Source organism: Pleurodeles waltl, chromosome 7 (genome assembly GCF_031143425.1).
Source record: "Pleurodeles waltl isolate 20211129_DDA chromosome 7, aPleWal1.hap1.20221129, whole genome shotgun sequence".
In the NCBI taxonomy this organism is placed as follows: Eukaryota; Metazoa; Chordata; class Amphibia; order Caudata; family Salamandridae; genus Pleurodeles; species Pleurodeles waltl.
Window position 1 is genome coordinate 597,936,501 of NC_090446.1, and position 26,630 is coordinate 597,963,130.

General features: G+C 48.6%; 1 protein-coding gene across 1 annotated transcript in view; it reads left to right on the forward strand.

The window, feature by feature from the left end:
• The first annotated feature begins 677 nt into the window (after window positions 1-677).
• The window catches only part of LOC138247286 (amiloride-sensitive sodium channel subunit beta-like), a 139,124-nt gene continuing 113,171 nt past the window's right edge, over window positions 678-26,630 (forward strand). The window contains exon 1 of the mRNA XM_069202001.1: window positions 678-1,057. Within this exon, the coding sequence (XP_069058102.1) occupies window positions 693-1,057 (365 nt within the window). The 5' untranslated portion in view covers window positions 678-692. The remainder of the gene's footprint in view (window positions 1,058-26,630) is intronic.

Below are 26,630 nucleotides of genomic sequence, written 5' to 3' on the forward strand. Positions count from 1 at the left end.
GCAGGAGAGGGACCATTAAGAGCCCAAGTTCAGCATACAGTTCATGCATCATAATGTAGATACCGACGCTAGACTGTGGGGAGCAAAGTGTTCCTCTGCCAGGCTTCCTGGCAGACAGAGGCTGCCCTTCCAATGTGCTTGTCTTTGTCCTCTTCTGCTCAGGCATCTCTCCTTTGTGACCTCTGACCTATGAAGCTCTCCAAAGACAGAGGCGTGGAGATCATCTCCTTCCAGAGCCTTAACTACCTTCTGCTGCTAATTAACTGTAGAACGATAGCCTGCAGCCATCCCTAGAGAGATCAGCTTTGGCGGATGGAAGGGATAATCTTGCAAGTCCTCCTATTAAAGACTGCCCAGCTTTTGTCTAATTTATTTCACATGCGATACCTTCTATCACCTGGAGGTAGACATTGCGTAGGCCCACCTGGCAGCGGTGCAAGGCATGACCAGCCCCATAGTCAGACTGACAGACTTGACGGCAAGCTCAGGTCCCTGAGTTGCATCATGAAGATTCAGCCCTCCAGCTGGACACCACAATGACCAGGATGTACCTGCGTAAACCCTCACTGCGCGCAATCTGTGCCCACACCTTGCGCCACACCACAGCCCATGGGATCCCGAGCATCCTGCGGTCCCGGGGTCGACTGCAGCGCTGCTGCTGGGCAGGGTTTGTGCTGTTTGTGCTGGCCTGTATGGTCTGGCAGTGCAGCCAGTTGATTGCCACTTTCCTGCGCTACCCAACCCAGGAGAAGGTCACCATGGTGAACAGTCCACGCCTGGCCTTCCCAGCAGTCACATTCTGCAACCTGAATCGCGCCCGGATGTCGAAGATCAACTCGTCTCGCTTTCGCTTCCTAGCCAACGAGCTGCCTTTCCTTTTCATGAGAGATGGCAATCAGAATGAGACCACATCGGCAGAGGGCGTTTCTGTTGCAGATGATAGACAGTTCGCATTTGCACTTTCAAGGTTGACTGTCAAGGAGCAGAAGGAACTGGGCCACCAGCTCGAGGACATGCTCATATCATGCGTCTTCCATGGAGAAATTTGTGATCAGAGGTAAGAACCACTTTTTGTGCGCAAACCTACTGCGATGGGTCAAGTGGTCAAGGTGTGAGTATCTTCAGACACTGTGGCCCAGATTTAAGAGGGTTTAGTGCCTCCTTGCCCCACATTAGCGTCATTTTATATGATGCTAATGTGGCCCAATGAGGCCAAATTCTCTGCGCCATATTTACAAAGTGGCGCAATGCATGCATTGTACCACTTTGTAACCCCTTGAGCCACATTATGCCTGTGCCAGCCATAATGTATGCACGGGGGGCATTCCCCAGTTAGGCGGACAGAAAAAATGCACCACTTTTAGTGGCTATTTTTAACTCCCATCCACAGCAGGTGTTAAAAGGGGGCACACCATTGTTTTTAATGGGCCCCTATGTACTCTGCAGGATTAGCACCAACATTTTGTCTCTAATCCTGCACAGTACATCAATAACGTCAAAAATGTTGACGCTATTGCCCCTACCCTGAGCCATGGTGCGCCATATATTACATACGGCGCACATATGGTGGTGGTAGAGGAGCGCCAAGGGTCGCAAGAAGAGTGACGCTGCTTTGGATGCAGCGCCACTTTTCTTAAATTTGGCCCTATGTGTCCTTGACTAACTCCTGTCCTGGAAATAGTAATGTCCTGTGATTCTCTCATGCCTACCCTACTCCTCCATGTCCTTCAAAATAAGGCCATCAAATAACATTTTGTGGATGTCAGACTGCTCCCTGACTTAGAAAGTTTGTATGAAAGTCAAATCTCCATTTGCTCCCAATGATGTCATTTTTGGGAATCGGAGTCCTGCCACAACAGCGCAAGTTTTTAGTGGGTTTTGCATCTGACCACAAGTGTGCCTACAGAGGAGGGCTAAAAAAAGATCATGATCTGCTTATGGGTTGATATGGTGTACATCAATGATTTGAGGCATATCAGTCACGCAGAGCAGCTCTACTGAGGTTGCCCTAAGCCTATGGACTCAATGGGGAATAGTAGGCTGCACACCACAGGACCCACTTACTCTGGGGCTTCCAATGAAAAGAGGATCAGTGTGCTACTCTTATTTCACGGACAAGAAGTTGAAATAGGAAAGTAAAGGTTTCTTGACAAGTCTATCTGGCCTTTTTTTCTGGCTCTATTGCTGAGATCGTCCATAGAGGTGCTATTCTTTAGCTCCCTTCCTTTGATGTTGGCAATTCATATATTCTGAAATTACTCCTGGCCCACATATTTGTGGAGATCTATTTCATTATCTACTCTTAATAAATCAATATCCTACATTCTGATTGAACATAGTTGCGAGCAGTCACTGATATGTCCAGGATTATTTCAACCCCCTGTCTCTTTGCCCATTTTTAAGGATGATCCCACATCTGTTCATAAGATACTTGAATAGCCACCTCTTTTAACATTGCATATTTCTGCTCAAGATCTAATTCCCTTAGGTGCGATGTAGGCCCTGGGTTGACAGTACTAACTGGTGTACACCCTGTGTAATTGAAGAATCATTATTTTCTCTAAAACCATGTAGATCCTATGTAAAACTCCCCCCTAGTTTGCTGATATGTGTAGGGCGATGTATGCCACAATAGTTTTCTCGTGCCCTGAAGGCTCTCCCCATCCAGTCATAAGCATCCTTGTTTAATCAGGAACCTGGAAGGCCTGGTTTGTGTAACCAATTTAAATCCCTTTTTATGAAGCACTGTACTGCATGATGTGATGTGTTGAAGAGTCAAGCCAGTACAGGGCCCGTAGTTAATTTGTGTCAATAGTTGGAGGTGCTGGACACCACCACTCGTTTATGATGGCTGGGACTTATTTTTCACCATCACATTTTGACCAAGAGCAAAAGAGAGAAAAGCAGAAGGGAGGGGAAAAAGAAGAAAGAAAAATGCAGGTAATTTGTGCCAACAGAAAAAGGAGGGATGAAAAAGAAGGTCTACGTGTAGGACAGGGGAATGGAAGAGCGGGGTGGTGGAAGAAAGAGACCTGAAAGGACATCAAGACTAGGCAGCCTTGTTAGGGAGCATGCCCTGAATTCAGTAGCTCCAGTTGGCTCCTAATAAAAACATTGGCCCCCACACTTATTATTATTATTATTTTAATATTAAGCTTTGCCCTGCTAACAGTGGAAACCCACCCACAGCATGCAGGCCTGTGATCAAGCCAGAAGTAAACACGTCTGACACAAGAATCAACAGTGATATTCCTCACTTTCGAGGGTACATAGTTCCCCAGAAACACTGGATACAGCCTTCAACTTCCGCCTTCGGTCTTCCTTTCCAAGGATTTCTGTATAATATATGTCTTGAAGTTGCCAAGAGGGGACATGACCACAACATAAAACATCTGAATAATTACATAAATCCCAGAATTCCATGTGCTGTTCTTTAACCCCTTCGCTGCCAGGCCTTTTCCCCCTCCTGTGCCAGGCCCTTTTTTGCCTATTTGGGGCAGTTCGCGCTTAGTTTAGGCCCTCATAACTTTTTGTCCACATAAGCTAACCAAGCCAAATTTGCGTCCTTTTTTTCCAACATCCTAGGGATTCTAAAGGTACCCAGACTTTGTGGGTTCCCCTGAAGGAGGCCAAGAAATTGGCCAAAATACAGTGAAAATTTCGTTTTTTTCAAAAAAATTGGAAAAAGGGGCTGCAGAAGAAGGCTTGTGGTTTTTCCCCTGAAAATGGCATCAACAAAGGGTCTGCGGTGCTAAACTCAGCAGCTTCCCAGCTTTCAGGAACAGGCAGACTTGAATCCGAAAACCCAATTTTTCAACACAATTTTGGCATTTTACTGGGGCATACCCCATTTGTGCAATTTTTTGTGCTTTCAGCCTCCTTCCAGTCAGTGACAGGAATGGTCATGTAACCAATGCTGGATCCCAGAAACCTAAACATTTCTGAAAAGTAGACAAAATTCTGAATTCAGCAAGGGGTCATTTGTGTAGATCCTACAAGGGTTTCCTACAGAAAATAACAGCTGAAAAAGAAAAATATTGAAATTGAGGTGAAAAAAACATCAATTTTTCTCTACTTTTTACTCTGTAACTTTTCCCTGCAATGTCAGATTATCGAAAGCAATATACCGTTACGTCTGCTGGACTCCTCTGGTTGCGGGGATATATAGGGTTTGTAGGTTCATCAAGAACCCGAGGAACCCAGAGCCAATAAATGAGCTGCACCCTGCAGTGCGTTTTCATTCTATACCGGGTATACAGTAATTAATTTGCTGAAATATAAGGAGTAAAAAATAGCTATCAAGAAAACCTTTGCATTTCCAAAAAGGGCACAAGATAAGGTGTTGAGGAGCAGTGGTTATTTGCACATCTCTGAATTCCGGGGTGACCATAGTAGCACGTGAATTACATGGAATTTCTCAAATAGATGTCTTTTTTACACACACCCCTATATTTGGAAGGAATAAATGTAGAGAAAGACAAGGGGCAATAACACTTGTTTTGCTATTCTATGTTCCCCCAAGTCTCCCGATAAAAATGATACCTCACTTGTGTGGCTAGGCCTAGCGCCCGCGACAGGATATGCCCCAAAACACAACGTGGACACATCACAGAAAACAGAGCTGTTTTTAGCAAAGTGACTACCTGTAGATTTTGGCCTCTAGCTCAGCCGCCACCTAGGGAAACCTACCAAACCTGTGCATTTCTGAAAACTAGAGACCTAGGGGAATCCAAGGAGGGGTGACTTGTGTGGCTCGGACCAGGTTCTGTTATCCAGAATCCTTTGCAAACCTCAAAATTTGGCTAAAAAAACACATGTTCCTCACATTTCTGTGGCAGAAAGTTCTGGAATCTGAGAGGAGCGACAAATTTCCTTCCACCCAGCATTCCCCCATGTCTCCCGATAAAAATGATACCTCACTTGTGTGGGTAGGCCTAGCGCCCGCGACAGGATATGCCCCAAAACACAACCTGGACACATCACAGAAAACAGAGCTGTTTTTAGCAAAGTGACTACCTGTAGATTTTGGCCTCTAGCTCAGCCGCCACCTAGGGAAACCTACCAAACCTGTGCATTTCTGAAAACTAGAGACCTAGGGGAATCCAAGGAGGGGTGACTTGTGGGGCTCGGACCAGGTTCGGTTACCCAGAATCCTTTGCAAACCTCTAAATTTGGCTAAAAAAACACATGTTCCTCACATTTCTGTGGCAGAAAGTTCTGGAATCTGAGAGGAGCCACAAATTTCCTTCCACCTAGCGTTCCCCCACGTCTCCCGATAAAAATGATACCTCACTTGTGTGGGTAGGCCTAGCGCCCGCGACAGGATATGCCCCAAAACACAACGTGGACATATCACAGAAAACAGAGCTGTTTTTAGCAAAGTGACTACCTGTAGATTTTGGCCTCTAGCTCAGCCGCCACCTAGGGAAACCTACCAAACCTGTGCATTTCTGAAAACTAGAGACCTAGGGGGATCCAAGGAGGGGTGACTTGCGGGGCTCGGACCAGGTTCTGTTACCCAGAATCCTTTGCAAACCTCAAAATTTGGCTAAAAAAACACATGTTCCTCACATTTCTGTGGCAGAAAGTTCTGGAATCTGAGAGGAGCCACAAATTTCCTTCCACCCAACGTTCCCCCACGTCTCCCGATAAAAATGATACCTCACTTGTGTGGGTAGGCCTAGCGCCCGCGACAGGATATGCCCCAAAACACAACGTGGACATATCACAGAAAACAGAGCTGTTTTTAGCAAAGTGACTACCTGTAGATTTTGGCCTCTAGCTCAGCCGCCACCTAGGTAAACCTACCAAACCTATGCATTTCTGAAAACTAGAGACCTAGGGGGATCCAAGGAGGGGTGACTTGCGGGGCTCGGACCAGGTTCTGTTACCCAGAATCCTTTGCAAACCTCAAAATTTGGCTAAAAAAACACATGTTCCTCACATTTCTGTGGCAGAAAGTTCTTGAATCTGAGAGGAGCCACGAATTTCCTTCCACCCAACGTTCCCCCACGTCTCCCGATAAAAATGATACCTCACTTGTGTGGGTAGGCCTAGCGCCCGCGACAGGATATGCCCCAAAACACAACGTGGACATATCACAGAAAACAGAGCTGTTTTTAGCAAAGGGACTACCTGTAGATTTTGGCCTCTAGCTCAGCCGCCACCTAGGGAAACCTACCAAACCTATGCATTTCTGAAAACTAGAGACCTAGGGGAATCCAAGGAGGGGTGACTTGTGTGGCTCGGACCAGGTTCTGTTACCCAGAATCCTTTGCAAACCTCAAAATTTGGCTAAAAAAACACATGTTCCTCACATTTCTGTGGCAGAAAGTTCTGGAATCTGAGAGGAGCCACAAATTTCCTTCCATCCAGCGTTCCCCCATGTCTCTCGATAAAAATGATACCTCACTTGTGTGGGTAGGCCTAGCGCCCGCGACAGTATATGCCCCAAAACACAACGTGGACATATCACAGAAAACAGAGCTGTTTTTAGCAAAGTGACTACCTGTAGATTTTGGCCTCTAGCTCAGCCGCCACCTAGGGAAACCTACCAAACCTATGCATTTCTGAAAACTAGAGACCTAGGGGAATCCAAGGAGGGGTGACTTGTGTGGCTCGGACCAGGTTCTGTTACCCAGAATCCTTTGCAAACCTCAAAATTTGGCTAAAAAAACACATGTTCCTCACATTTCTGTGGCAGAAAGTTCTGGAATCTGAGAGGAGCCACAAATTTCCTTCCACCCAGCGTTCCCCCACGTCTCCCGATAAAAATTATACCTCACTTGTGTGGGTAGGCCTAGCGCCCGCGACAGGATATGCCCCAAAACACAACGTGGACATATCACAGAAAACAGAGCTGTTTTTAGCAAAGTGACTACCTGTAGATTTTGTTCTGTAGCTCAGCCGACACCTAGGGAAACCTACCAAACCTGTGCATTTCTGAAAACTAGAGACCTAGGGGAATCCAAGGAGGGGTGACTTGTGTGGCTCGGACCAGGTTCTGTTACCCAGAATCCTTTGCAAACCTCAAAATTTGGCTAAAAAAACACATGTTCCTCACATTTCTGTGGCAGAAAGTTCTGGAATCTGAGAGGAGCCACAAATTTCCTTCCACCTAGCGTTCCCCCACGTCTCCCGATAAAAATGATACCTCACTTGTGTGGGTAGGCCTAGCGCCCGCGACAGGATATGCCCCAAAACACAACGTGGACATATCACAGAAAACAGAGCTGTTTTTAGCAAAGTGACTACCTGTAGATTTTGGCCTCTAGCTCAGCCGCCACCTAGGGAAACCTACCAAACCTGTGCATTTCTGAAAACTAGAGACCTAGGGGGATCCAAGGAGGGGTGACTTGCGGGGCTCGGACCAGGTTCTGTTACCCAGAATCCTTTGCAAACCTCAAAATTTGGCTAAAAAAACACATGTTCCTCACATTTCTGTGGCAGAAAATTCTGGAATCTGAGAGGAGCCACAAATTTCCTTCCACCCAACGTTCCCCCACGTCTCCCGATAAAAATGATACCTCACTTGTGTGGGTAGGCCTAGCGCCCGCGACAGGATATGCCCCAAAACACAACGTGGACATATCACAGAAAACAGAGCTGTTTTTAGCAAAGTGACTACCTGTAGATTTTGGCCTCTAGCTCAGCCGCCACCTAGGGAAACCTACCAAACCTATGCATTTCTGAAAACTAGAGACCTAGGGGAATCCAAGGAGGGGTGACTTGTGTGGCTCGGACCAGGTTCTGTTACCCAGAATCCTTTGCAAACCTCAAAATATGGCTAAAAAAACACATGTTCCTCACATTTCTGTGGCAGAAAGTTCTGGAATCTGAGAGGAGCCACAAATTTCCTTCCACCCAGCGTTCCCCCACGTCTCCCGATAAAAATGATACCTCACTTGTGTGGCTAGGCCTAGCGCCCGCGACAGGATATGCCCCAAAACACAACGTGGACACATCACAGAAAACAGAGCTGTTTTTAGCAAAGTGACTACCTGTAGATTTTGGCCTCTAGCTCAGCCGCCACCTAGGGAAACCTACCAAACCTGTGCATTTCTGAAAACTAGAGACCTAGGGGAATCCAAGGAGGGGTGACTTGTGTGGTTCGGACCAGGTTCTGTTACCCAGAATCCTTTGCAAACCTCAAAATTTGGCTAAAAAAACACATGTTCCTCACATTTCTATGGCAGAAAGTTCTGGAATCTGAGAGGAGCCACAAATTTCCTTCCACCCAGCGTTCCCCCACGTCTCCCGATAAAAATGATACCTCACTTGCGTGGGTAGGCCTAGCGGCCGCGACAGGAAACGCCCCAAAGCGCAACGTGGACACAACCAAAATTTTGGAAGAAAACAGTGCCTACCTGTGGATTTTGGCCTGTAGCTCAGCGGGCACCTAGGGAAACCTACCAAACCTGTGCATTTCTGAAAACTAGAGACCTAGGGGAATCCAAGGAGGGGTGACTTGCGGGGCTCGGACCAGGTTCTGTTACCCAGAATCCTTTGCAAACCTCAAAATTTGGCCAAAAAAACACTTTTTCCTCTCATTTCTGTGGCAGAAAGTTCTGGAATCTGAGAGGAGCCACAAATTTCCTTCCACCCAGCATTCCCCCAAGTCTCCCGATAAAAATGATACCTCACTTGTGTGGGTGGGCCAGGTGCCTGCAACAGAATAAGGCCCAAAACCTGAAGAGATAGAAGGGATAGGTATTTTTGCAATATATCATTTTGATGTGTGCACATACGTCCGTGATGTGCCAAACACTAAAATAGTGAAAAGAAACACTTAGGTTATGTGAAGAAGACCCCTCACCCACCAACCAAGTTGGTGGCATGCTTCATCATCGGGGTCCCACCCGAGGCACCTAGCGTGTCACAGGTGTGCTGCGACGCCTGATTACAGCGGAGCAGGTTTTGTCATTTTTTACAACACATACTGGTTGGATTTGGCACGAGGGTGAGTGATGGTTCAGTGGATCAAATTTTATTAACAAGAGATTTCACAAAAATGAAATGCACTGCTAATAACTGAAAGGCAAAAAAGTGAACCAATGACTCACAGCTCGTGAGCTGTAAAGCCGCGACAAGGCACCAACCGCTTTACAGTCCATTCACACACCTTTCATACATGACACGCACAAGACCATTCACACCGCCAGCCACGGGCCCAGCACATTACAACACTCACATCGACAGACCGCGCCACTCAAGGGCCCATCACTTACATACGCCACATGCCTGATACAAGAATCACACCAGCTGATGGGAGTGTGGACTGCCGTTTGGCTGGCACCGGCAGCCAAGCGCCACCCCACGCACACCGCCAGCCAAGCGCCACCCCACGCACACCGCCAGCCAAGCGCCACCCCACGCACACCGCAATCACTTTTTTTTATTTATAAACAACAAATAAACTACTAATTATAAAATAGGCACAAAACTACAAACACAAAACCTCAAACTAAATACACGACAGATGCCAACCGTGAAACATATGAAAATATAAAACAGACAGCTTACGCTCACGGTATTTCCCAAAAGTTTTTCCTTGTGTGGTAACTTCTAAAACAGCTGGGCACACACAGCCCAGGCTTTGAAGGGCATTCAGGGCAGTACATCCGGCTCTCCCTCCGGATTGATCTCCGGGCACATACTCTACATTTCTTTGTGGGCATGTCTTTTTTGGGAGTGGGAGGAATGTGATCTGGAAAGTGCCGATCTTTCAATCTAGCCACATCCTCCACCACTTCTACTCTAGGAACTCTTGCCGGTTCCACCACAATAAGGCTTTCTATCACCGACTCCTGAAATTTAACAAAAGTCATCCTTGACTCAGGTGAACAATCCTTGTATACAATAAAGGCATTAAAAGTTGCCAAATGAAATAAATGTAGGGCCAACTTTTTATACCACACATACGACTTACGAAGAGCAGTGTAAGGTTCCAACCTCTGATCTACTCTATCAACACCACCCATGTGCCTATTGTAGTCCAAAATGCACGCAGGTTTGCGCACTTCCGCAACCTGACCCCAAACAGCCACAGGGGAAGTACTCTCATCATGGATGGTCGATAGCATGTACACATCCCTCCTGTCTGAAAATTTCATAGCTAACAGCTCATTATTCCGCAAGGCACTGCACTGTCCCCTCTCAAGTTTTTTACAGACAAGCTCCCTTGGATAGCCTTTGCGGTTAGAACGGATTGTGCCACAAGCAACAGTGTCCACCCTAAACAACTCCTTGAACAACTGCACTCCAGTGTAGAAATTATCTACGTACAAATGGTGACCTTTGTTAAACAGCCGTCTAGCAAGTTCCCACACAATTTTTTCGCTAACTCCAAAAGTGGCCGGACAACCAGGAGGGTCAATACTGGAATCCCTACCAGTGTAGACCCGGAAATTATAAACATATCCTGTACTGCTTTCTGACAGCAGATACAATTTAATCCCATACCGTGCCCTCTTACTAGGGATGTACTGCTTAAAAACTAAACGCCCCTTGAAAAGGACCAAAGACTCGTCCACACTTATCTCTTTGCCTGGAACATAGACCTCTGAAAAACGATCCACAAAATGATCAAGGACAGGCCTAATCTTAAAAAGGCGGTCACAATCAGGGTGATCTCGTGGCAAGGCTAAAGCATTGTCTACAAAATGCAGCATACGAAGAAGAAGCAAATACCGATTACGTGTCATAGTTGCAGGAAATATAGCAGTTGCCATCAAGGGACTAGTAGACCAATAAGAAGCCAGTGACGGCTTCCTGATCAACCCCATCAAAAAAGACAAACCTAAAAACCTTTTCATCTCTTCCAGATATGTGGGAACCCAATGAGTAGCTCTAGACTGAGGCTTAAGTCTGGCAGCGTTGTCCCGCAAATATTGCTCTGCATACACATTTGTCTGCTCCACAATCTCTTCCAAAAATACATCGTCCATAAACAAGTGAAAGAAATGGACAGGCAGAAAGTTTTCCGTATTAACTCTACACCCTGGGAGACTACTAAATGCAGGTAACTGTGGCTGCTCCATGTTTGGGGCAATCCAGGTGTCAGGTCTTCTAATGGGAAACCCTTCAGCCCCCCCAGGCTGCTGCACTCTTGGCACATCAATGTCCTCCTCTAACTCAGGCCCTTCATCTGCACTGAGAGTAGCTTCCTCATCAGAAGAATACTCTTGGACAGAAAACTCACTTCCAGAATCTCCTGCTTCCTCCTCTGCCTCAGATGCAGAGTCAGTGTCGTAATCATGGTCTGAAGACGACTCAAAGAGCATGCGAACAACCTGCTGAGCGGTCACTTTGCGGCTAGCCATGATCCTAACAACAAATGGATTGCCAACAACAACTAGCACTAAAATAAGTAATAAACAAAGTGTAGCTTTATCACAAAGAGTTATGTACTACAAAAAACTATACCACTCAGTTGCCTGAAATAGCTACTCACCAAGCAACTACTCTGCACAGACACAGCATTCACCAATGATATCCCACTAAAAAGAAAAATGAAAAAAGCAAATTAGACATATGACAACACAAACATCACTGTGCTCAAATCTAAGGACAATGTCAAACACACAATACTGCATTTAGTACACCACCTACAAACATGTCATTCATGCATGTCAACAATACTCCTTTGGAGTAAATTGCTTTCACTTACCTAAAACATGCAGCTATGCAAACCACTGGACAACTACTGCCAAAACCGCTAAGATCCACAGCAAAGGAAGCAAAAGCGTTGAACTAGAAGAAAAAGAAGAAATAAATTGTTATAATCACAAATACAAATACTTTGCCTGTTGACAAACACCCCACCACCAAGAACTTAGAAGTTGTCCCTGGTACCTAAGTGGATCCTGCCCCCCCTCGGGGGTAGATGGGCGTAAAAAAATTAGCCGAAATGGGCAACACCTCTGTGCCCCCTTTTAGGGGGCAACCCTTCCCAAAGGGGGCACCCCCAGCACAAAACAAAAAAATCCCTGCCGTATTGGTGGTTTCTGCCCTCCTTGGGGGCAGATGGGCCTACAAAATTACACACACACCACACAATCCCTGGCGCCTAGTGTGCTTCCACCCCCCCGGGCCAGATCGTCCAAAAAATGACTGGTCTGCCATTGGGGGGCCGAAACAGAAAAAAAAAACTCCCCAGGGGAGAGACCCTTGCCCAAGGGGTTGCCCTCAAAATAAACAACAAAAACAAAATCCCTGGTGTCTAGTGGATTTTGCCCCCCGCCCCCCCTCGGCAGCAGATCAGCCCAAAAATTGGCAATCTGCCCCCGGGGGGGGATGGGGGGGGCAAATACTAAAAAATGTGTCCCCCAGTGGGACGCCCCTTGCCCAAAGGGTCGCCCCCCCAAAAAAAACTTTACAATAAAAATAAATCCCTGGTGTCTAGTGGTTTTCAACCCCCCTCGGGGGCAGATCTGCCATAAAATCAGCGGATCTGCCCCCCGGGGGGGGGGGGCGCTAAATACAAATAAAAATTCCCCGGAGGGGCCACCCTGGCCCAAGGGGTGCCCCCAAAATATACACAAAATATAAAATCCCTGGTGTCTAGTGGTTTTCGCCCCCCCCGGGGGCAGATCCGCCGAAAATTCGGCAGATCTGCCCCAGGGGGGGGGGGGGGGGGGGCGAAATACAAAAAAACATTGCCCCCGGGGTGGGGCGACCCTTGCCCAAGGGGGTCGTCCCCAAAATAAACATAAAATACTATATCCCTGGTGTCTAGTGGTTTTCGCCCCCCCCTAGGGGCAGATCCGCCGAAAAATCGGCAGATCTGCCCCCAGGGGGGGGGCGAAATACAATAAAAAAATGCCCCCGGGGGAGGGCGACCCTTGCCCAAGGGGTCGCCCCCAAAATAATAAATAAAATACATTTTCCCTGGTGTCTAGTGGTTTTCGCCCCCCCCCTGGGGGCAGATCCGCCGAAAAATCGTCAGATCTGCCCCCAGGGGGGGGCGAAATACAAAAAAAAATTGCCCCCGGGGGGGGGCGACCCTTGCCCAAGGGGTCGCCCCCAAAATTTTGCCAAAATAACAGTATCCCTGGTGTCTAGTGGTTTTCGCCCCCCCCTGGGGGCAGATCCGCCGAAAAAACTGCGGATCTGCCCCCAGGGGGGGGCGAAATACTAAAAATAATTGCCCCCGGGGGGGGCGACCCTTGCCCAAGGGGTCGCCCCCAAAATATTGACAAAAATAAATCCCTGGTGGCTAATGGAGATTCCTGCTCCACGATCGTGGGCTCTGCCCGCGATCGTGGAGCAGGAATCTAATGAAAACAGGCACCGGGGGAAAGGAAAAACCCTTTCCTTTCCCCCCGTGTCTGTTTCCACCACCCCGACCCCCAAAAACGAAGAGGACTCACCTTTTGTGTCCTCCTCGGTAGACGCGCTGGAAGCAAATGGCTTCCAGCGCGCCCGGCAACACTAGATGACAGCGCGCTGTGCGCGCGCTGACGTCATCGGATTGCCGTGGGGGAGGTGGGGAGGGGGGGTGCACGGGGTGCGCGCTAGCGCGCCCCCAAGTTCCCCTGTGCCTAGGACGAGATGATCTCGTCCAAGGCACAGGGGAACTGTAGCCTTGGACGAGATCATCTCGTCCAAGGCACAGAAGAGGTTAAAAGATTAGGACTGGTTAAAGGCCCCATGATCATCTGTCCACCCACTCACAATGTCGTGGGCAAGCAAGGGTAACTTAGGGTCACCTAGTGCTTTTGTCTGAAGGAAATATTCTGTGTTAGCAGTAAAGAATGGAGATAGCTAAATACAGGCCCCAGCCTTGCACACCAATCTTCACAGACTCCTTCCTGTGTTGCTTTCAGCAGTAAAAAAAATGGGGTTAGATAAGACAGCTTTTGTAATTGAGATTTATATATATATTTGTGTGTGGGTATATATATGTGCTTCTATACATATGTATATATTATGTATATATATATATATGTGTATGTGTGTGTGTGTGTGTATATTCACTAAAAACAAAGGTTACAGGGACTTTAAAGATAAGCTCACAATTCAAACTTACAAAACCATAGAAATTCACGTTATCATTAGAGTTCACCTGTTCTACTTAAAGTTTCAAGTAACTATAACTAATGCCCTAAGGTAACCATAACTCACACCCCGCAATGCATAGTATTTTTATGAATATTTTTTCAACAAATGTTACAGTGATATTATCAATGAAGTTATAAAAGATGTCATGAGTGCTGTAATATCTGGAGGAACAAGCATTGCATGGCCCCACTTCCTAGGCCAATTTCGGCCCTGAGGACCCCATTCCCCAGGGTCCGGCCACATGTTGCTGGGTGCCCAGGGCACCCTCTGTAAAGTTATGGGACTGTAGGGGGAGCTTCAAGGCCCCGTGGTCCCACCACATCCTGCCTCCTGCGCAAGCCGGCATTGCTCCCACATGCAGGGAGCTGCTACAAATAGCAGCTCCCTTCGTGCAGGAACAATGTGAAAACATTAATCTCTTCCCCTGCCCACATGACAGCGGGCAGGGAAAGAGATGATAACTCCACTTTCAGCAGGTGGGAGCAGTTTGACACCTCCTGCTTGCTGAAAGCAGAGTGCTTGCTTTTGCTTGGCAGGAGTTGTCAGCTTCCTCCAAGCAAAAGCAAACTGCTACCTCCCGAGGGTGGGCACCTCGAGAGGTAGCAGGAGCCGGCCCTAGGGAGTGGCAGTACCCAGGGCCATATATGGCTCCACATGGGCCTCCTCCATCTTTTCAACTTTGCCAGGGGAGGTGGTGGTCTCTGGGGGGTCTGTGACCGACCACCTTTTTTAAAGTTATTTGAGCCCCGATGAGGTAGCGGTACTCAAGGGGTCTGAAGGACCCCCCATTTTTTCTAACAGTATTTTGCCAGGGGGTAGGTGGTGGTTCTTGGGGGGGCACAGCTCCCCTACATACTATGGGAAATTAGCCCTGGGGAGGTGGCAGTCCCCAGGGCATGGTGGTGTCCACAGGACTCCCCTAATATAGTAAATGCATTTTGCCCTGGGAAGGTGGTGGCCCCTGGGCTATGGGGGCACGCGTGACCCCGCACGATATTAAGTTTGAGCCCCCGGGGAGGTGGTGGTCCCCAGGGTGCAGGGTGGAGCTGTGTGGCAACTGCATACTATCAAAAGTTAACCCCAGTGAGGTGGTGGTCCCTGGGGCACATGGGGGTCGGCAGGACCCACCCTAGTATTATATTATCTTGCCCGGGGGACGTAGTGTTTCCCGGGGCACTGGTGGCCCTGCTGCATATTTTTTAATCATAGCCCTGGGGAGGTGGTAGACCTCAGGGCCTCATGCGCCCCCTCCTTTTATGAGCCCACAGTGCCCCTAGGACCTGCCCCACCAGGGGGCTGAAGCATTCAGTAATGTAGGAGACCATTTTTTTTAAATCACAGAGAAATCTGCAGATCCAATTGTGGATTTCACTGTTAGTTTAAAAAAAATAAATCCTTTTTAGCCTCGGAGGGGTGCCAGGGGGACCTCTGGACCAATTATAGAGGGGTGGGGTAAATATACCCTGCCCCCTTTTCATTTTTTTAAACTTTTGTTTGGGACTCAGCTGAAGCTGAGTCTCAAAATGGCTGCCAATACCTCTTGTTCAAAGTTTTGGGAGCCAATCAGATCTCAGCAGGAGATCTACTGGATCAGCAGCCCTAAATACACAAATTTATTTTCCCTTTAATATCTCGAAAACTACTGAATGGATTTACACTAAATAAAAAAGGGTGACCTGTGGACCAAAAACTACATTTTTGCCAAATTTGGTGTAATTCTGTTCAGTGGTTCAGGTTGCAGGGGTGTGTAAAGAGTCTATGGGAATTAACATTGGAAACGCATGTGTTTTGACCCCACCCCTTTTTCTCAGCCCTGCTTGACAGATCATATCTAATTGGATCAAGGGACCAAAATTGTCCCTCTTGCTATGACCACTACAGGGTGAATGACTATGTTGACCTTGCTGGAATTGAAACCTTGTAGATCCCACACAGGCCTCTGCTGGTAAAGCACAACTAACTGAACTATCTGACTAGCTTCACTAAATTAAAGAAAATGTTGCAGCATCTGAGGGCTATCAGAGATTACCTGGCTTCCAGTTGTTGCCAGAGCAGGACAACCCTGTAGCTGTAAGCTTTTGTGTAATGCTGTGGGTGCAGGGTGTAAGGAGCAAAGGGGGCATGGATTACTGAGAGCCAAAATCAAACACATAGAGTGTTTGGTTTTAGGCCTGGCAGCTCTAGCCCAAGAGTTTCTACAAATCTTTCCCATTATCTGGTTTCCTGCATCTCCAGAGGCACTGCCCAGCACAGCCACTGAGAATGGCTGAATGAGCAGTATACATATTCTGGCTCATCCCATTAAAACACCATGGAGCGGATTGTCCGATTTAAAGGCGAGTCTTTCATTTCCCTTATGTTGAGTGAAGAGGGAGTGCAGTTACCTAGACATATTTCCTTCTTGTTGAGATGTGGCTGTGCTGTCCCATTATTACTGTAGCACCATGTCAGGAGGTGAGAGTCCTGCCAAGACTGTTTGTCTGATTGCATTAAAATCATTGCAGTCCACTGAGAATTGAATTGTTGGAATACTGTTCATTAAAAACATATCAGACATCATTAGAGGTGCTGGTATTGGCCGGTAAAAGGATAGCAGCCCTGCTGGGAAGTGCTGGTACTGTTCAATAACGTATGGCAGTTGCTAATGAGAAATGTTTGTATTGTCCAATTAGGTATGGACATGCGGATGAGAAATGTTGGTATTGTTCAATAAAGTGTGGAAGTTGCTGATGAGACATGTTAGTATTGCCCAATAAGGTATGGGCATGCTGGTGAAAAATGTTGGTACTGTCCAATAAGGTGTGGAAGTTGCTGATGATACCTCTAGGTATTGTTCAATAAGGTACAGGCCTGCAAATGATAAATGTTGATATGGTCCAATAAGGTTTCAGGGTTACTAATGAGAAATGGTGGTGTTGTCAATTAAGGTGTGTGCCTGCAGATGAAAAATGTTGGTACTATTCAATAAGTTATGGGAGTGCCTATGGGAACTGCTAGACCCATCCAATAAGGTGTGGAAATACCAATGAGAGACGGGGTTACTATCCAACAAGGGGCAGGAGTGTTGATGAAAAGTGTTGACACTGTACAATAAGGTATTGGTGTGCTGCTAAGGATCTTTGACATATCAAGGGCATGGGTATGATGGTGAGAAATGTTGGTACTATCCGGTAAGGTATGGAAGTGATGACTGGAAATGTTGGTAATTTTCCATAGGGAATGAAGCAGCTATCAGAAGTGTTGTTACAGTCCATGGAGCACATACCATACTGCTGAGATCAGTTGTTCCTCTCCTGCTGAAAAGTTTTACTAATATGCCTTCAATCCACTGTTCAGAGAGATGCTGATCCTGAAGGTATGATAGAACTGAAAAGTTTTGGCACCTTACAGTATGGCTTCCTGTCAACACCAGACGTACCAGACCAGCAGACTAGACTACGCAATGCACTCTACGAAGGTATCACCATTTACCTCCTGAAGGGTCTACAGACGATACAGAATTCAGCAGCCAGACTCATCTTTGACCTCTTCAAGTGGATCCACATCACCTCTCACCTCCACAAGCTCCACTGGCTCCCCATTTAGACAAGATGTCAATTCAAGATGCTGACCCACACCTACAAAGCCCTTCACAATCAAGGACCAGCATACTTCAACCACCGCCTGAACTTCTACCAGCCCTCCAGAAACCTGCCCTCCGCCTCCCTCTTCCTTGCGCAACCCTCCCCCGCATCTGCCGAAGCAACAGTGGAGGAAGCTCCTTCTCCTACCTCGTGGCGAAATCATTGAACAACCTCCCCCTTCACCTACGGACCTCATCCTCTCTTCTGGATTTCAGGAAAGGACTCAATACCTGTTTGTTCAAAGGAACCCCTTCGCAGGTATGCTCTCAAGACCTGGATACCCTCGGGGTGATTAGCTGCGCTCTATAAATCCTGATTGATTGAGTGAATAAACGTTTGGGATTCCTGCTGAGAGCTGTTAATAATGTCCCATCAGGCAACCCTACAAGTAATCATTGCCACTGGCCATTAAAAGTATGCCTCCCCTCTGAGAAATACTAACACATGTCAATAACCATACCCCACCTTACACATCATAAACCACTAAGTTTGGGCTATGGAGTGGCGGGCTACCCATCATAAGTCACTTCAGTGTCTCATATTTGCAATCACAATCAGTGCTGGAAAGTAGCTGGAAAGTAGGAAGAACCTGTTGGATCTCAGTTCTGGTAGTTATCTTATCTCTGGGCCAAATCTGGGAACAAGCTGACCCAGGGAAACATGTTGAATGTATCCTGCTATCATTTTTGGCACCAGGACATAATTCAGCAGCGCCTGCACTTGGTCTGCATTCTGTTTGGAGCAGCAACCTGCAAGCAGTGAGGGGGCTCCCTTATTTATTTTTTTAAAAGGCCTGATTTGAAAGGCCATCAACCCTCCTTTTGTTCAACTGTCATCCTAGATGGGGGCCATATGGCGCTAACACCTAGAGCAAACAAAGGTGCAGCTTTACAAGTACCTGAGAAGTTTTTTTGGAGTCGTTTTAAAAACTTTGTTCAGCTACCTATGTGGTAGAAGTGCTTACACTGTACACACAAGGGAGGTCAAAGTAAGGACGTTTGGGACTGGAGGGAGTGGGTATGGTTGTGAGGTGTGTGTGTGGAGCTGCCTTGAGTGCAAGTGCATGGGTGGATGAAACGTGTGTTCTTGGGGACTGTTGGGTGGGTGAGTGCAGGTATTTTGATGTAATGGGAGGAGATGCATACCAATTAGGTATGGACATGCGGATGAGAAATGTTGGTATTGTTCAATAAAGTGTGGAAGTTGCTGATGAGACATGTTAGTATTGCCCAATAAGGTATGGGCATGCTGGTGAAAAATGTTGGTACTGTCCAATAAGGTGTAGAAGTTGCTGATGATACCTCTAGGTATTGTTCAATAAGGTATAGGCCTGCAAATGATAAATGTTGGTATGGTCCAATAAGGTTTCAGGGTTACTAATGAGAAATGGTGGTATTGTCAATTAAGGTGTGTCCCTGCAGATGAAAAATGTTGGTACTATTCAATAAGTTATGGGAGTGCCTATGGGAACTGCTAGACCCATCCAATAAGGTATGGAAATACCAATGAGAGACGGGGTTACTATCCAACAAGGGGCAGAAGTGTTGATGAAAAGTGTTGACACTGTACAATAAGGTATTGGTGTGCTGCTAAGGATCTTTGACATATCAAGGGCATGGGTATGATGGTGAGAAATGTTGGTACTATCCGGTAAGGTATGGAAGTGATGACTGGAAATGTTGGTAATTTTCCATAGGGAATGAAGCAGCTATCAGAAGTGTTGTTACAGTCCATGGAGCACATACCATACTGCTGAGATCAGTTGTTCCTCTCCTGCTGAAAAGTTTTACTAATATGCCTTCAATCCACTGTTCAGAGAGATGCTGATCCTGAAGGTATGATAGAACTGAAAAGTTTTGGCACCTTACAGTATGGCTTCCTGTCAACACCAGACGTACCAGACCAGCAGACTAGACTACGCAATGCACTCTACGAAGGTATCACCATTTACCTCCTGAAGGGTCTACAGACGATACAGAATTCAGCAGCCAGACTCATCTTTGACCTCTTCAAGTGGATCCACATCACCTCTCACCTCCACAAGCTCCACTGGCTCCCCATTTAGACAAGATGTCAATTCAAGATGCTGACCCACACCTACAAAGCCCTTCACAATCAAGGACCATCATACTTCAACCACTGCCTGAACTTCCACCAGCCCTCCAGAAACCTGCCCTCCGCGTCCCTCTTCCTTGCGCAACCCTCCCCCGCATCTGCCGAAGCAACAGTGGAGGAAGCTCCTTCTCCTACCTCGTGGCAAAATCATTGAACAACCTCCCCCTTCACCTACGGACCTCATCCTCTCTTCTGGATTTCAGGAAAGGACTCAATACCTGTTTGTTCAACTGAACCCCTTCGCAGGTATGCTCTCAAGACCTGGATACCCTCGGGGTGATTAGCTGCGCTCTATAAATCCTGATTGATTGAGTGAATAAACGTTTGGGATTCCTGCTGAGAGCTGTTAATAATGTCCCATCAGGCAACCCTACAAGTAATCATTTCCACTGGCCATTAAAAGTATGCCTCCCCTCTAAGAAATACTAACACATGTCAATAACCATACCCCACCTTACACATCATAAACCACTAAGTTTGGGCTATGGAGTGGCGGGCTACCCATCATAAGTCACTTCAGTGTCTCATATTTGCAATCACAATCAGTGCTGGAAAGTAGCTGGAAAGTAGGAAGAACCTGTTGGATCTCAGTTCTGGCAGTTATCTTATCTCTGGGCCAAATCTGGGAACAAGCTGACCCAGGGAAACATGTTGAATGTATCCTGCTATAATTTTTGGCACCAGGACATAATTCAGCAGCGCCTGCACTTGGTCTGCATTCTGTTTGGAGCAGCAACCTGCAAGCAGTGAGGGGGCTCCCTTATTTATTTTTTAAAAAGGCCTGATTTGAAAGGCCATCAACCCTCCTTTTGTTCAACTGTCATCCTAGATGGGGGCCATATGGCGCTAACACCTAGAGCAAACAAAGGTGCAGCTTTACAAGTACCTGAGAAGTTTTTTTGGAGTCGTTTTAAAAACTTTGTTCAGCTACCTATATGGTAGAAGTGCTTACACTGTACACACAAGCGAGGTCAAGGTAAGGACATTTGGGACTGGAGGGAGTGGGTATGGTTGTGAGGTGTGTGTGTGGAGCTGCCTTGAGTGCAAGTGCATGGGTGGATGAAACGTGTGTTCTCGTGGACTGTTCGGTGGGTGAGTGCAGGTATTTTGATGTAATGGGAGGAGATGCAGGGAGATGGCAGGGGCAACATGTGAGTGTATGTTGGGGTGGTGTCTGCAGGTAGGGTGGATGTGCTGCATGTGGGTGTGTTGACAGTTGTGGTGTCTGCACCAGTGGTATATGGGGTTCATGAATGGGGGTCAGATAATGTGGTGACGGTGGCAGTGAGGGCACACGTGGCAGGATCAGTGACTGATGTGGTGCTGACTGCAGGTGTGAGTGGTGTACTGCCTGTGAGGGGGAGGTGGCGGGGGAGTCAGTGCAGGATGTGGATGTTGTCATGTCTGCATGTGTCTGTTGTGTGTGTGCATGGCGGTGGTGGCATTTGTGGTGCTTATGTCTGTCCTTGCCTAAGCGGATGCATGTGGGCCAGTAGGTGTGCCTTGGATGGGTGAGGGGAGAGGGAATGGGAATGGATGGTTATTGGAACAGGTAGCTGGAGGGGGGGACAGAAGAAGAAGGGACATAGGCTGCTTTCAAGGAGGAGGTCAGACCTGAAACGATCTCTGTAGGCCAGACAAGGCACCATGAATGCCTTCCAGGAACGCATTGGTCTGTTGCATCTGGGATGCCAGTCCCTGGATGACATTCACTATTGTTGTCTGCCCCAGAGTGATGCACCTCAGGAGGTCAATAGCCTCCTCATTGAGGGGAGCAGGGCTGACTGGGGCAGAGGTGCCTGCAGTGAAGGATATGCCCACCCTCTTGGGTGAGGGGGCATGGACAACTGGGTGGGGAGCTACGGGGAGGCTTGACAAGGATGGTGCTGGGGTCGTCTCAGATGGGTCCGCCACCATCTGAGGAGGAATCAGAAGATGGTGTGGTCGGTCCTGTTTCCCCTGTGGCACTCCCCTTGCCCTCCGTCCCACTGGTCCCCTCGGCTCCGCTGGTGTCACCCTCCTGGGTCCTGTGGGTTGCAGCTTCCCCACTCGCCGGTTCCCCGTCTCCTTCGCCAGATGATGCTGATGCACACAAAGACAGAGGAGGACAGGGAAGGAGGAAGAGAGAGAGCGACAGGGTGCAATCGATTAATGCCAGCTCTACAGAAGCACAGGGTAGAATATCAGCATTTGTTACCATCCCATGATACACTATGCCCACCCCTGCACATCCTACAACTAGGGAACACCATGGAGAAAACCACAACAATGCAAGTCAACCGCTGATGGTCTGACTGATGCAAACATTTACATGAGGAGTGGCATACCCGCCACACCTGTCCAGTACGTGCCCACTAACCATGGCCGTTGAGACAGGCATGTGATGAACTGCAAACCCAACAGAATCCTGCATGGCTAGTTGGCAGGCCTACTTGGCTATTGTTGATTAGCACTGTGAACTCTTGGCACACCCTACCCCACTACACATTCAGTGCCTGCCAGCTGATTGAGGCCATGGGATCCACCCCTGGCACAGTGGTTTGCAAGAACTGATCGCAATGGCCTAACACCTCAGGTCCAATCATCCTGTTGCCATGAGCTGACAAGCACATCTACCTAGTAGGTGGCCACACTGTTTCAACATTGGAGGTAGCTGCCTTGCAACCACTGACTGCCTGGCATTACCCACACCTGTGATGCCAATACTGCCCAGATGGAAACTACCCATAGTGGACATCATTGGACCAAGCACCCACACCACAGCTAACCAATGGTGCCCACCCAGAGCCACTATGGCAACACATGTAGCAAGTGAGTGTGGCTACTTACTCCCATGTGGCTGCTGTGCTGCCCTGAAGCGCCCGTCCACCGCAGGGTAGGCCACCGCCAATATCCAGGCTACTAGGGGGATCCTGGTCCGACGGGAATTCTTCCCTAGTTGGGAGGACATCCCCAGCTGGGCCTCCGTGGTCTTCCGGGCCCAGGGACTCAGGTCCTCCCACCATTTTCTGCAGTGGGTTCTCCGGCAGGCATGGATCCCCAGGGTTAACACTTGTTTGGTAATGGCACGCCAAATCCCCTTCTTCTGATTGGCGTTGACCTGCATGAGAGACACAGACAGAAGGATACAACCCTGTAGAGTGGCATCCCTGGGACAGCAGTGGACAGCACACATCCCACTTCCACACCCACATATCGTTACCCAACGTAGCCTTAGGCCCCTCACCCAGGTCCATGTTCCAGACACACTGCCACCCACCAAGACTTCCATCCCCATGCGCACAACTCACATACAGGACAATGACATTGGGCTCACCTGCTGCTCTGGTGCCCTACACAACTGTCCATACAGTGGCAGGACCCCATCCACGAGCCGCTTCAACTCTTCCTGGGTGAAGGCTGGGGCCCTATCCCTGCAAGACGTGGCATCTTTGCTACCTGAGTCAGAACACAACAGCACACACAGTGGAGGTCTTCAGTGCACAGGGTTCAGGAGTTAAGTGAGCATGAGCACATCAAATGGCAGTTACAGCCGCCGCAGATATCTCAGTCACCGCCAGCGGCGATCACCAGTGGCTCCTGCCTCCCATAGGCAACAGTTTTAATTAACGGTGAGTTGCAGGGTGGTCGTGACTGCCTACTGCCATGACGTGTTATGTCGGCGGGATGATCTCACTTCCACCTGTCCCATGCATGCAGGACAGGCAGCTGCCCTTTTACATGGCCAATGTGTGTTGTGGGTCAAATGTTAGTGTGTCATGGGTGACATTTGGTGACCTGTGGCCACATCAACAGCGTCTACACAGTCTATGGTGCATTACATAATACCCACTCTCTCCTGTTCCCAGGTACTATGTAAGGTTGAGGATGAGGAATGCACTGGTGTACAGGCCCCTAGTCGACCTTGCCACCCTGGAGGAGCGTCACGTCATCCAGACCTATTGCCTGAACTGTGAGACCATCATGGAACTGGTGGCCCAGTTTGAGCTGCATCTGTTACCTGGCATTCACCATCCCAATGCCATTCCTCCCACAGTGCAGGTGTTGTCAGTCCTCCACTACCTTACCTCAGGCTTCTCCCAGCTCACAGTGGGCCTGGCCGCAGGGATGTCGCAGCCCATGCTTAGCAACGTCCTGAAGGATGTACTATGTGCCCTGCTCAAACATCTGGGCAGCTACATCCAGTTTCCCCAACGTGCAGCATTGCCCACTGTCAAGGTTGCGTTCTACGGAGCAGCACACGTCCCTCATGTCTTTGGGGCCATTGATGGTACCCACATTGCTCTAGTGTCACCCAGGAGAAGTGAACAGGTCTATAGAAACTGCAAAAACTTTAATTCGGTTAACGTGTAGGTGGTGTGCTTCCCGGATCAACACATCTCCCAGGTGACAGCCAGGTTCCCAGGCTCTGTGCATGATTCCATCATCCTGTGGAACAGCAGCATCCCACACATGATGGAACCACTTATGAGGGACCGGGCCTGGCTCATTGGTATGTCTCCTGCATATGTGTGCCCCTCAGCTCTCTGCACTATTGTGTCCCTGCCCTATTGCCCTCTGGGTCTTGACATGCCTCTTACCTCTGTGCACTCAGGTGACTCTGGCTATACCAACCTGCCCTGGCTTTTGACACCTGTGAGGCATCCAACTACAGATGCAGTATACCGTTAGAATGAGGCCCACGGTCGTACCAGACAGGTAATTGAGAGGTGCTTCTGACAGCTGGGGGTGCCCTGCTCTACAACCCACAGAAGGTGTGCCAGATCATTGTATCCTGCTGCATGCTACGCAATCTGGCCCTGAAGCGTCACATCCCATTGCTGGATGCAGAGAAGGGGGTAGTTTCACCAGTGGCTGATGAAGAGGATATGGGAAGTGATGAAGAGGAGGATGATGAGGATGCAGCTGACTCCCGGGCAGAGCTGATTCAACAGTACTTTGACTGAGATGCAGATATGTGTCACCTGTCTGGTATGTGTCCTCTATGACTGTCTGCCTTATCCCTGCTACCACCTGTTGTCTGTGACCACTGACTGTATTGGATCAGCTCTGCCTCTGGGTGGGTTTTGGGGGTGGTCTCACATGTGCCCATGACTTAGGTAGTCACAGTGCACAGGTCAGGCCTATAGTCAGGCAGCTGTTGTGCTGGTACACTAGTGCCATCAATGTGTATCTACAATGGTCCCTGAGCTGACAGTTCAAGTGCTATGTGTGTGCCACACAGAGTTGTTGCATCTGTGCAGCATCTATCTTGGGAGTCGAAATTGGGTGGCAGTGCTACATTGTTGTTGGTGGCAATGGGTGTGGGGTCAAGTCTGGTGCTAGGTGCTGTGAGGATGGTACCATTTGGTTGGTATGTGTTGTTTTTGTGTGTTGGTACTGGCCATGGACGCTTGTTCCTACAGTGCAGTTGTGTTGAGTTGCCATCTGTGACTCCTACAGTGATTGGTGTCCCTGTCTTGCTCTACTTTCAGGACATTGTAGTGGTGTACTCTGGTCCATGCCTGACCTGTTGCCTCCCTTGACACATATCTCCAGCCACTGGCTGCTCCACGATCGACCTCTGTGTATTTTGCTCCCCCCCTCTATCACCCTCCCATGCATGTGCTGGGCGATGGATTGCCAGTTGCACTTGTATTGGCAGTTCCATTTGTACTTATGATAAATAAAGACGTAGGCAGTAACTGTGCTCAATGGTGTTTATTTGGGAGGGACAAGTGCAAGGGGTGATGAGTGGGGTCATGGCGGCTGAGATCATCAGAGTGGTGAGGCCAGCTGTGGTTAATCCAGGCTCAGTATGCTGGCCATGGGAAAACTGAGACATGAGAGTGGACAGTGGACAGGGTATCTCAGTCACACACAAGGGAGAATGTTCAGGAGATGGTCACTTCCTGGAGGTGGTCGTGGTCTTGGCATCATATCCGGCTGGATGTCTAGTTGGATGTCCTTGCTTGCGTGGGGGTTCTTCAGCTACAGGGGTAGGGGTGCTGGAGTCCTGTGTGTCCTGTGGCAGGGCCTCCATACCACTGGCTGCTGCTGACGTGGAGGGCTCTGATGGGATGTGGCTTCCGGAAGGGGCCTGCTGGTGGGTGGTGGACTCACACATGATGGTGGTCAGGTCCTTAAACACCCCTGCTATGGAGGCCATGGTGGCATTGTGGGCCTGCCACTGTTGCATGGCCTCCTGATGGTATTCCCCCTGCAGCCTGTGGATCTCCTGCACGGTAGCGAGGATCTGGGCCACTGTGTCCTGGGTCTGCTGGTACACACCCAAGATTGGTTGAGGGCCTCCTGGGCAGTCAGTTGGTGTGGCTGCTCCGAGCCTTGGACCACTGTTCTCCTCCCACTACCCCTGGCCTCCTGTGCATGTCCCTCGGGTACAGTGTGCCCACTCCAAGTAGCAGCAGGGCCTTCATTGTCTGCCATGTGTGCCCTTGACTCTGGCCCCTGCATTATGGGGACACCTCTGATTGTGAGGTCCCTGGGGAACAGGTTTGAGATTCAGAGGCTGAATGTGGTGTTGTTGAGACATGGGTGAGGGCGTCCAGTGTGTCCAGGGTGGGTCTGTTGTTGGTGGACTGTCCAGTGCCTCAGACTGCCCAGGCAAGTCATCCCCATCCAGACATCCAGTGGGGCCTTCATCCTGGGGAGGGCTGCCTGAGCCTGGCATCCTCTGCAGGGTGGCAGTGGCAGGGGTAACTGTGAATGGAAACGGTAGAGATTAATTGTGTAACTGTAGTTGTCATATCCCTGCTGTGATGCATGCAGTAGCTCGACTTGCTTCCCAGTGATGGCAATGACAGCTGCTGCACTGCAGACATTGATTTGGTG